Raw genomic sequence first — 12,480 nt, 5'->3', positions numbered from 1 at the left:
TTATTGTCTGCGTGTCTGTGTCAATGAAAGGCATTGCACAGCTGTTGATGTCAAGCTTTCAGACCTTGGAGTTTTTCGGTTTATCACTGTAAATACCCATTTTTTGTTGCAGAGAATTTCAGACTGACTATCTTCTTTGTGATTGCAACATACTGTGGATGCATCAGTGGTTAAAAGAAAGAAATATAACTGTACGTGAGACAAAATGTGCCTATCCCAAGTCACTTCAGTCACAGACGGTGACTGGTGTTAAGCAGGAGCTTCTGACCTGTGGTAAGCACTCCTGGCAACTGATACTTGTTTTCTAAAGCATTTTATGTTCTGTTAATATTAGGGAAAAAACTTTCTCTGCTTTGTTTTGTTTTCCTAAAATTCAGCACTTGTATGACAGTGGTAATAGTGAATCCTTTTCAGAGGCTGAATTTTAGTTGTGATTCAGTGTTGCTTGCTTTTGGAAATAAGTAAATTGATGATTGTGGATGTTAGTCTGTAGAAGCAAAGGATGACTAGCATTCTCAAGAGATAAACTCCTTTTTTCTGCTAACCTGTGTTTTTCAGAGATCTTTACCTAAACTTCACAAGAGGAATTGGAAACTGATAATTTCTTTCCAGAGTCTAGCTTTCTGACTTTAGATGTGTGAATTATTCTAATCCCAAATTTCTGAAGTTAAAAAGATCTTCAATTACTTTCCTACATGATGATTCTGTTCTTGATTAGACTTCTCGTGACAAAACCATTATCAACTTGCTCAACTTCTTCTTTTATTACAATTATTCCATCTGTAAAAATTAAAAACTGTATGTATTTGTGATTTTTGAGTCTTAGTAGTGAGAAGCTGTGAAGAACTAAAATGCATAAATATATTTTTCCTTCAAATTTGTTTTTCACTCTTTCGTATGTGATCTAGCAAAAGATTCCTGAAATGTATTAAAGGAGTACATATTTTGAAAAAGAATATGATGATAATTTGTATTTTTCAATATCTGATGCACTAAATGTTTATATAAGTCTTGCAAGATGCAATTTACAAAGTTATATCAATAATTGATACTGAGTGTATTTTTTCTCCTTTTTTGAAAATTATGTCTATAACAGATTCTTAATTGTGGGTTTATTTCTTGAATTCTAGAACCACCGCTTGAATTACCGTCTTTCTATATGACTCCATCTCATCGTCAGGTTGTCTTTGAAGGAGATAGTCTACCCTTCCAGTGTATGGCTTCATATATTGATCAAGACATGAAAGTCCTGTGGTATCAGGATGGGAAGATAGTGGAAACAGATGAGTCCCAGGGGATTTTCGTTGAAAAAAACATGATTCATAACTGCTCACTGATTGCAAGGTGAATCCATAGGGAGAAAACGTATTTCCCACTCCCTGTTTTCTGCTCTGATTTGGTGACTGTTTCCATAACCAGTAAGGTCCCCTCATATCCTCACTGAATGAACATATGTAGGCAGAAACATCCCAAGTAGGGAAGTAGTCTGTAACTTCACATATCTCCTCCTAACTATAAGTTTTGAGGAAGGAGGTCTAGAGATTTGATTAGTCAAACCTACATGCTTAAAATAGGATTAGCTAGAGCAGGTTGCCCAGGACTGTTACAGTAGGGTTTTAATTTTCTTCAAGTTTTACTCAATGCAGTTCATGTAAAATATGTTTGTGGTAGACCACATTTGTTCTCTCAGAATATTAAAATGATGAAAATGTTGAAAACAAGGCATTTAACTGAACTACTTTTGGATTCCTCACTCTAGACTTACTCAGCATCTACAGAGTGGTTATATATCCTGTAGTTGTACTAGTAAATTAGTACTTTGATCCTTATAACAAATCATGCATTTGGAAATTTATTTTAATTTGCCCTTTCTGGAACAACTGAATGGTTTGTGTTGAAGAGCAATGGTAACACATAAGGAATTTGGACTTATCATTTCTTCTTTCTGAAGTCAAGGGACTTTTTCCCATGGCTGTTCTTTTTCTTCCCTACCTTGGCAAAATTGAGAGTTTGAAGAATAGTAAATAATTCTCTATTAATTACAGTACATTGAGTTGTAGATAGCTCTGGTTTAGTAAGATCACTCATGGTTGTATGTAATTTGTTTCTCCATTGTCTTTCTGTATATCATCTTTTGGTAAAGCTTATATAAATTTTATTGCAAGACTGAGTTTTATTTGTTTGTTTTATCTTCCCAGTGCACTGACAATCTCAAACATTCAGGCTGGCTCCACAGGAAACTGGGGTTGTCATGTGCAAACCAGACGTGGGAATAACACAAGGACAGTAGACATTGTGGTCTTAGAAAGTTCTGCACAGTACTGCCCTCCAGAGAGGGTTGTGAACAATAAAGGGGATTTCAGGTGAGTAACCTCAGGGTTTTTTTCAGAAGAAAGTCCATTTAATCTTGTTTCTAAGATTTTATGCTTTAAAGGCACCTATGTGGATGTTTTCTTGTAAACTGTGTTTAATAGATTACCTGTTTAAAAGTATTATATGCTGACAGAAGTGCATGAAACTATACCATGAAATGTTAAACTTTCAGCCAGTTAACACATCCTTGAAAGATATGGAAAGTAAGCTATTATATTTGAAATATATAAATGAAATTATTGGAATTAAACTTTTTTAGATTACCTGTAAGTTAGAGTTGGACTACATACTGTGATAGGGTGATTTCCACCAGGTTATAATTCTCTATTTAAAATCTTTCTGCTCGCATACAACAGAATCACTATATGAGAAGTACACAACATAGTTTGGGGTTTTTCCCCCATTGTATTAGAGTAAGTAATATGAATGGTGCTGCTTCCTTTTAATGATTGTTGGGACTGTAGTGGCAGCTCTGATGTTCCACTGTGTTGGGTGTTGCGGAGTATTTTATCTTTTGTTCTTATCTCTTCACCTGTTTTCCCTTTTCTGATCTTTCTGCTGCTGGTTACTCTAACAACACGTTACTCCTGGAGGTGCCAGCTGTAACAGATAGCTTCTGTATAGATTCTCTATATGTAAGGTAATTCCCTTTATAACTACTCTGTGTTATACCTCCCTGCAGTAGCTCCTACTGAGAATTAGTATATGTAATAGCATTGTGTTCCCTATGGTGCATAGGGTTTCTTAATGCTGTAAAAACTGCTTTTATCTGCTCATTTCACTTTTCTTATGCTGCTTGGCTATGTTGATCTTCTGCTTGGTCTTTTGTTTACAGTTACAATCTTTCCCTGTGTACATTAGAGTTTTTTGAAGTCATCATCTTTGTATACAGTCGATCTAAGACCATAAATCTTTTATATTAAGAAATGAAAAGTAAGTTAAAGCATGTTGTTGGGACATAATTTGTGGGGGGAGGGAAGACAAGCTTTCAGGTACAAAAGGCCTCCTCCAGTTGTAGCTAAAATTTAAGTAAAGTCCTGACTGAGAGCATTAGTTCCAAGTTCATCTTCTTTATGTTCATTAGTTGGACAATTGCTGACTGAGTATGAGCAGCTATTAGTAAAGAAAGTAGTGTGAAGATCACTTGCTGCACAGAGGCAATTTGGAACTACTGAAGAACCACACTTTCACATTGTAAGGAGTTATTTATATAAGAAACTTTGTACGTATCTTCTTTTTACACTGTGGTGGTTTCAACTGCAGGGATAAGCATTACATTAGAAAATGAGAACTTCCTGCTTAAGGTAAAAGGCGAAGAAAGTCAAACAGATGCATGCTGTATTCATCAAAGAACACATCTATTTAAATCACTTATGCTTTTTTTTTTTTATGATACAAATGTGAATTGTTCTTCTTTGATTAGCCATTAAAGGTGAAAACAGATGGTAAAGGCTTATTTCAAAGTGTTTTCCATTAAATTAACCTGTGCTGTTCAGTGACTGTTCAGTGGAATAGGATTTACCCCCTCTGGAATTCAGTAGAAAGAAATAAGATTTCAGGAAATGTTCAGCTTATCAAAAAGTTCACGATATCTGGGTTTATTATAACAGACTTCCACTCATAACTTAGGTAGAGTAATAAGAAAGAGTAATTTTTCACCTTTGAGAGCATATGGAAATAAGGCTTTGACTAGTGAGAAATGCTTCAGAGCAGATGGCTGTAAATGATCCTAGGTGAATTTGATTTTATAGTTTTTTAGTTGGAACTGGTTAGTCATTTTAGCTTGGAAGGTGTTTCAAAACTGGCATCTAGACTTTTATCCCTGCAGAGATGGGATAGCAAAGTAGCAAAAAAACGTTTGTCTTCAGTGTCTTTGGCTCAGTAATAGTTTAGCATAGTTTATAAAGGTTAGGCAAAAACTTCATCATAGAATCTATTTGCTTTAATTTAAATATTCTTTTAAGTCTTACTCAGCTAATATCCCTGAATGTGTTACAATCAATGATTAAATTGAAAATACAGTTTGTATGTTAAAGTGCTTCCACTTCAGTAAATCCTTTAACTGTTGTGTTTAACATAATTTTATGATGGTAGTTGATAGAATTCTTTCTTAAATATAAGAATTAACTTTTTGAGAGCTGTTACTCCCTGGGCATAGTATATTTTAAAATTGTAATTATCATGCTAAATTTAGAGAATTACTAGGATGTAATAATTAAAAAATACTGGATTATATGTAAGCTAATTAAATTATGATATAAAAGCTCATTGTAACTTAAAGTTATTGTTCATTTTAGGAAATGAATGCTTTCAAAACAGAATTAATATATATGAAGGAAAGAATTCTTTTATAATCTCATGGACTGGCTTTTTTTTTTCCCCCTGAAATGAAATTACAGTACTTAAACATAAATGAACCATCTTTTCCCCCACAGCTGTCTACTCTTATGTATATGTGATAAATTTTGAGCACCTAATTATAAAGAGTAGTGAAATAAGAGTGTTAATACAGTCCACATTTGCACTTCTGCTAGCCGATAGGTAAACTGTGAAAGATATTGAAAATTAGACTCACAAGAAATTAAGAATACAGACTTACATAGCGTTTGTTTGGATGGTGAGAATTTCATGTCATTATTCACCTTTTGAACCCTGCTGGAGGGATGTACTCTCCAACTCCTTTGAAAGAGAATGCCTCCTCAGCTCATCTCATACAGGTATTGGGAGGAAACAGTTCATGACTGAGAATAGTACAACTTAACATTCATTTAGCAAAAATAGGGAATAAGGAGAATGTAGTTGAAGCTGGAATCAGTTCCCCTATCCTGGTTGCAAAACAGCTCGTACCCATAGAAGGTGTATTGTGAATGAGAGAGGGAAGAGGATAAGGGACACTGTTCCTCACAAAGCATTTCTTTTCATGACACTGTGCATTTGGATTGGTTTTGTGTATGTGAGATTATGGCAGAAAGCTTTGAGTTTTAAATTACCCACCTTCTATGTCTGGTTTAGTAGAAAGCTTTCTAATTCATTATACAAATAATGAATTAGTTTGAACAGTAAAATGTGTCTGTAGATATCTAAATTCTAATGGGGTTCCACATGGCTCTTCTTAGGCTGTGCTCTCTTGAACATTTTACTTATAAATGACTTGGACACAGGACTGGAAGGGATACTAAGCAAGTTTGCACATGACACAAAACTGGGAGAAGCTGTTGACTCCCTTGAAGGCAGGGAGGCCCTGCAGAGAGACCTTGGTAAATTAGAGAGAGGATTGAGCAATCACCAACCATATGAAGTTCAACACAGGAAACTGCTGGATTCTGCACCTGGGATGGGGCAACCCCAGATGTATGTACAGACTGGGGAATGAGATGCTGGAAAGCAGTGCCATGGAAAGGGACCTGGGTGTCCTGATCGATGGCAGGTTGAATATGAGTCAGCAGTGCCCTGGCAGCCAGGAGGGGCAACCCTGTCCTGGGAGCAAAGCATCACCAGCTGGTCAAGGGAAGGGATTGTCCACTGTGCTCTGCACTCGTGTGACCTCACCTTGAATATTGTGTGCAGTTTTGGGTGCTACAATATAAGAAAGATATTAAGGTCTTAAAAAGTGTCCAAAGGAGGGCAAAGAAGATGGTGAAGGGCCTTGAGGGGAAGCCATATGAGGAGTGGCTGAGGTCACTTGGTCTGTTCAGCTGGAGAAGAGGAGACTGAGTGGAGACCTCAGTGCAGTTACAACTTCCTTGTGAGGGGAAGAGGAGGGACAGACACTGATCTCTTCTCTGTGATGACCAGTGACACAACCCAAGGAAATGTCCTGAAGTTGTGTCAGGGGAGGTTTAGGTTGGATATTAAAAAAGGTTCTTTACCCAGAAGGTATTTTGACACTGGAAGAGGCTCCCCAGGGAAGTGGTCACAGCACCAAGCCTGACAGAGCTCATGAAGCATTTGGATGATACTCTCAGGCACACGGTGTAACTCTTGGGGTCCTGTGCAGGGCCAGGAGTTGGGCGCGATGATCCTTGTGGGTCTCTTCCAACTCAGCATATTCTGTGATTCTGTGAAATTTGTTCTAAAAGTAGCACACACTATAAGACTGTCTGGCGTTGCTTGTATTCTTTTGAGAAGGTCATGGCAAAAGATGATAAAATACCATGTAGGGAGATGAACACAAAGGAAACTCAGCAGGAATAAAAGAGCAGTAACAAAAGAGAAAGAGAGGGGTAACAAAAATAGGAAGGTGGAGATAAAAACAGGGAGAAAAGGCAAATAAATAATCTTATAAAAATCTAATAGCCTTTGAAGTAGTGTTAAACACTCAAACTCTCACTTTTTTGTTTGATGGCTACAGAAATTCCAGAAGATATATATATATATATAGCTTAGAAATCATACTTGTTTAAGAACATAGTAATTAAAGCTCTCCTGAAAAACTTGTTTTTTCATTTGAGTCCTAATCTGAGAAACCAGAGAGAAACTGTTTCCTCTTTTTCTAATTCTGTACCACTAGATGTGTATAGTGAGAAAAGGAACAGAATGTGCCATTTTTCAGTGAAAATATTTGTCTTGGCGGTTCTGTCATAAACATCTGTCAGGACCACAGAATTTAAATTATCCTAAGGCCATGTGGCACTCAGTCTGTAAGGCAATACATTCAGTCAAAACTAAGCCAACCACACTTTAACTGAAAATGCTTTGGAAAAATACAACTTTTAGAAAACTGTCTATAAAGACAGAGACAAATACCGCTTTCAAAGTGACATCTTTGATGTGGAAACTTAATATAAAAATTTCAGCATTGATAAATGGTTTTGGAATTTATGTTTTGGCACTCCAGTAGCGTGTTTCTGTAGACCTGACTCTGCATTCTGGAAGTGGAGATTTGGGTGTATTATGCAAGGTATTTGTGGGCCTGCATGTCTTCTAACAGCTGTGCCAGCTGATTTATTACTTGTCCTCATCCGCCTGTGTTCTCTTTGGCTTCATTCATTGAAGGCTTATTATGGAAACATAAGAATTGGGAACATAGAAGTATTCATCTCTGTACCTGTTTTTCCAGTCTGTGTTGAAACAGAATTTATTTCTGTGTTGAATCAGTCTCTACTGAATTTCAGTGATTTAGATAAGTTTACATGTATTGTATCCCCCTATCCCTCCTTCCCACCCCCCAGCACATCCATAACTTGCTCTCTCCATGATCAGAGTTGGCCAGATATGATACAGTGTGAAGTTTTTATTAACTTGCTAGAGTGCATGTAATGTTGCACTAAAGTTACTGCTGGGATTGTGGCAATTCACAACAAGGCTGTTGTTATTTTTAGTAAGGAAGATTTTTGTCCTTTGTGCTGCCTTTTCTTCTTTATGGGCAAAAAGATGGTAAAAAACTTATGTTACCATTGCAGAATCCATACCTGTTCTTTTAATTAATTTCCATTCTCTAAAATACCTCTGATAATTCCAGACATTTAAAAATCTGTGCTAATTATTCTTAAATTTTTCTTTTTTCTTTTAACTACCTCCATTACCACCAAGTCTAGTATAAGTTTTCCTTTCTGATAGTGGTTGATGGTGACACTTCTGTTAACTACTTGAAGTGGCTGCTGAGGCTCTGAATGTAAGGGAATGCATATTTGCTAGGCTGGGTGAAGCTCTGCTATGATACCCAAAAAATCTGAGGTCTCTCCTAGTATTCAAATACTCTGGTGATGGTTGTAGTAACAAGTCTCTGTGTCTTAACAAAATTATGTTACTACAATATAGAGAAGTTACGTGTAATGCCAAAGCTGTGATAAAATTTAGTTAAATTTGTCCCTATTTTCTAGTTTAGTTTGTATTTATCATCTAGTTTTTTGCATTAGATTTCTTACTTACTTTAAATTCTTTTATAGTTGTTGCAGTGACCTGTGCAATATAGGAATGCCATCAGCAGCCATCTTTTTGTTGCTTGTTGCCCAAACCTAAGTAATGGTCAAAATGGCCTGCAGTATGAGTCTTTCTACCATTACTGAACATGCTAAAATTGTTCTGTTGGAACTGATTAATAAATACGAATTTGAGATAAAGACTTTCAGTATACCTCAAAAGGTTAATCTCTTCTATTATTTAATATAATGAGAAGTGTAGCCTTTTGCCTTTGTCCATCCCTGGAGTTAATTCTCTTCTCTGAGGAAGAACTGTGATTAATCCTAGCATCTTCAGTAAGAGGAGTTACTTAACTGATGAATAAGGAGTGAAAATGGTCCTGACTTTTTCAGTTTGTCTGTTTTGGCAATAGTATTTAAATTTTTAATTTCCTGGAAATGGAACACCCTTCAAGGTGTTTACTTCATCCTCCTGCAAACACAGGATTATTTTTTTTCCAAGATAGATATATTCTCAGCATTTCTTAATTTGGCCCATAGCGGTGAATATATGACCATTTACTAACAGGCAGTCCAGATATAAAAGCAAACTTTGAATCACAATGTAATGCACCGGAACTTTTTGTTTGCCCAGTTCAGTTTTTGGATTTAGCTGCTTTGGACAAGGCCCTTTGAAATACTTAAAACTGAGAAAAACTGTGTTAGCTCGTAGGGCTGTTCAAGGATCTTGACTTATTTATGGTACAGAAAACGGGGATGATCAAATGAAGTTCTGTTGCTCTCAGTTTTAGTTAAATCTTATATGTTGGGTTGTTGGATTTGAGATACTTAGCATTCTGCAATTTAGGTTATGTATCCTTTTTACTTTTAAAATTTAAGAAATTTAAGTATTAGTGTTTAAGTATTAGTGATTGATAAAATACTGCTTATGCATATATGAACAGGAGAGAGTACCAGAATCAGGGCATTCTTTGCCCCCGTCCTTCTCTCCTCTCAGCATTGCAGCTGAATTCAGGCATGATTTCTTTCTATTCTTAGTTTTCCTTGAATCAATTCTGCTCTCATGAGTGATCAGTGCACTAAAGCAGTATTGCAATCTAATTTTTGTATTTATTCTTTATTTCTTTTTTATCTATGTATATGTTTATACAGATAAAAATTCACAGTAAAATTAGAGGAGAAAGTGGAGAGAATGTTAGAAGTTTTCTTAAGACATACTTAGTTTCATATACCTTGAGTGAAAGGAATTATTTTCTACTTTCTTAACATTTTTAACAAATTCTTTTCCTATTAAATTCTGTTTGGTATTTTGTTTGTTTACAGGAGCGGTCAAAGTGGTTGTACTACTGCTACTATTTCTTAAGTACTGTAAATGTAGTCTTCTGTTCATATCTGCAGTTTGGTACTGATATGAATGCAGTTGTTTGAAAGTTACATTAATGCATATAAACAGGACAAGTAGAAAACTAGTTTTCAACTTGTTTTTATAGTGTTAATAGGGATTTTTTTCATGAAGTAGGGAAGGGTTTTTATAAAAAAAACAGACTATTTTTAATTATTTTATAGACACCTTCTTCTCTCCACCTGAAACCTCATCAAAGAATTTTGAAAAAGCATGTTAGCATTAGAACTCATTTTGTTAATGGAACAAATATGAACAGCTTGAAAATAGTGAAGATGAGCCAAGGTGGCCTTTTCAATAGTTTAGAGATGCTTAGTTTTGAGTGTCTCTTTATTTCATGTTGTAGTGTTTAATCCTTTTATTTACTTGTCATGTAAATTTGTCTAAATGTGGGGATTTTTTTCCTTTTGACTCCCCAGGTGGCCTAGAACATTGGCAGGCATCACAGCATACCTGCTGTGTACACGTTATTCCGCTGGCAGTGGGATATATCCTGGCAACTCACAAGATGAGAGAAGAGCCTGGCGCAGATGCGACAGGGGAGGGTACTGGGCAGAGGAGGACTACTCCAGGTGCCAGTATGCAAATGATGTGACTCGAGTTCTTTATATGTTCAATCAGGTAACTTGTGCTTTTCTTTAAAATCAAATTATGAAAATCAGATTAATGAAAATAAAACCTCAAAGAACTCATCTTTTTTAAGCTGGTAATAATGGTGGTCTAGATCAGTTATGATAAACACATGCCTCTGAGTACTGTAGTGGAACTTACAGGTTTAGGTTAAGAGCTTGGTTTGGTATCTCTCTTGAGTGCCCCCAGATTGAAAGTGCAAGGGAAATTTTATTCTTTGTACTCATATAAAGCATAAGAGAGTGGTGCTTGTTGTGATTATTTTTGTCAACCTGATACTCTGTCCTGTCCACGTGCTATAAAGAAGCAAGGCAGGCTCAAGCTGTAATGGAGAACAGCTCTTTTCATTCTACTAATAGAGTAGTCAAATTCTGCTCTGCTTTTGTTGCTGTAAACCTCTTTGACCAATGAGAGTTAACTAGTGAAAAAAGTGAGTATTAAATAGGCTTCTTTAGTCTTTTAGCACTTACCAGGGTATGAGAGTGTTGTAGAATTTAAATGTAGCTATGAAACAAAATTTTTCAGCTCCAGGCTCTATTCGAGGCTTATCTAGTTAATGCACACTTTCAGAAGCACTGCTCTGCAGTGATGTACCCAACCTTGTATGTGTAGGTGCTGTGTTGTAAATTAGTCCATAAAGCTTTGAACCTCTGGTCTAAGCTTGTTTTCCAGTCCAGTGCATGCTGTCAGATCCCTAGTATCATTGCAACTGGTGAAACTATGGAGATGACATTGTCTTCAGTGTGGTGTTTTGGAGTTTATATGGTGGTTGGTTTTTTTTGTTTGTTTTTAATAATACAACTTGGTCACTTGAGTTGATGATGTTGGTAGCACCATCCATGTTTAACATGGGACTGTGGTGGTTGCCTGACCCCAGGGTAGAATTTCTCTGTGTTGGGTGAGTTTGGAGTGGTTTAGTTTGTGAGGTGACATTCATTTAGAGTAAACTTCACACTGCATATCAGAAGCACCACAGCCCCTAACTGACACAATTGGGATTTAAACATCCCTTTTGGATGTCTTAGATTTGTATGCATAGTGAAGTCTTGATGTCTGCTTGCTGGGGCTAAATCCAGTTGGAGGCAAAAGCATTGAACTGCATTTTGTGTATGTGGGTTGTTGTTGACTTGTTTCCTCTGTGTTCAGTTGCTTACTATTGCATACATAGTTTTTTATAGCTCTAGTTCCCTGGGAACCCATGAGCACTGGTGTAAGAAAGGTGGCAAGGAAGGGAGGGAAAGAAAGGAAATGCCTCTTTTGGCCCAAGATAAACTTAAGGGTTGACATAATTATTTTTATTTTACTGCTTTATATTCCTAGCCTTAGAGGTGCATGCCATGACTTGGTCACAAGAAACATGTTTAAGGGTGATGTTTCTTAATGGCTGGTTAGCAGATGAAAGATAATGTTGGGAATCAGTGTGTCCTTTTGTGGGACACACAGCAAGGTTGAGTGTTTGCTTATTTAGAGCTTTGATGCTGCTGATTTTGCTTTTTTTCTCACCTAGGAATTCAAATTTTCCTGCAAGACCTGTGACAGCTCAATGCTACTCCTGCCTACGTGCTGTAGCCCAGCTGTTTAAGAGCCTAGATTACTTAAGCCTGTTTTTGGTTAGCCAACATTTATCTGGTTGTGGACTAATACTGCCAGTTTCGTGGTAGGAAGTTTAAAATGTGAGGGTTAGATTGGTATCTTCAACAAAGCAGAAGTGTAATTTTCATGTGTGAAGTAGATAAGTTCCTCTTATCTACTTAAAAATACATGTACACAGGTATGGTACACTGAAGTAGAGGTTTCAGATTTTTTTTTTTAAGGGAAGAAGTGGCATGTTTTGGTTTAGCGTTGTTTTTACTCCTTAGAGTCACCTTCTTTTTACATGTAGTAGGTCTGGAATTTTTAGCAGTATTCTGCACAGAAATTTATTGTCTGAGATTAATATTAAATGTAATCATAAGCATCTTTAGAGCCTTTGAACAAAAAGGTAGTTGAGCTGTTTTGAACATTAGAATTTTGCCAAGCATTTTAAATTGAATAAGGGTCTAAGTTTAAAATAGAATGATGCCCTTGTAACATTTGTATAAGAACATGTATATTTCACTGTTCTTGTTTGTGTATACTGAACAGGTATAGTTTTAGCTGAAAAGTAATTGATGATTAAAGAAAAAATTCAAAGAAATTATACAGAGTATCTGAATTTGAAAGTTGACTTTGTTC

At 36.3% G+C, this 12,480-nt stretch overlaps 1 protein-coding gene across 1 annotated transcript in view; it reads left to right on the top strand.

Annotated features, from left to right (window-relative positions):
* ADGRA3 (adhesion G protein-coupled receptor A3) overlaps positions 1 to 12,480 on the top strand; it is a 55,726-nt gene that overhangs the window by 25,542 nt on the left and 17,704 nt on the right. The window contains exons 6-9 of the mRNA XM_051790809.1: positions 113 to 273; positions 1,131 to 1,344; positions 2,199 to 2,363; positions 10,056 to 10,257. Coding sequence (XP_051646769.1) covers positions 113 to 273; positions 1,131 to 1,344; positions 2,199 to 2,363; positions 10,056 to 10,257 — 742 coding nt within the window. The remainder of the gene's footprint in view (positions 1 to 112; positions 274 to 1,130; positions 1,345 to 2,198; positions 2,364 to 10,055; positions 10,258 to 12,480) is intronic.

The sequence above is a fragment of the Manacus candei genome, unplaced genomic scaffold, assembly GCF_025592945.1.
Source record: "Manacus candei isolate 608988 ecotype Guabito, Panama unplaced genomic scaffold, ASM2559294v1 h1tg000028l, whole genome shotgun sequence".
Lineage (NCBI taxonomy): Eukaryota > Metazoa > Chordata > Aves > Passeriformes > Pipridae > Manacus > Manacus candei.
The sequence above is the reverse complement of the archived record's forward strand: the minus strand, read 5'-3'. Positions and strand labels throughout refer to the sequence as shown.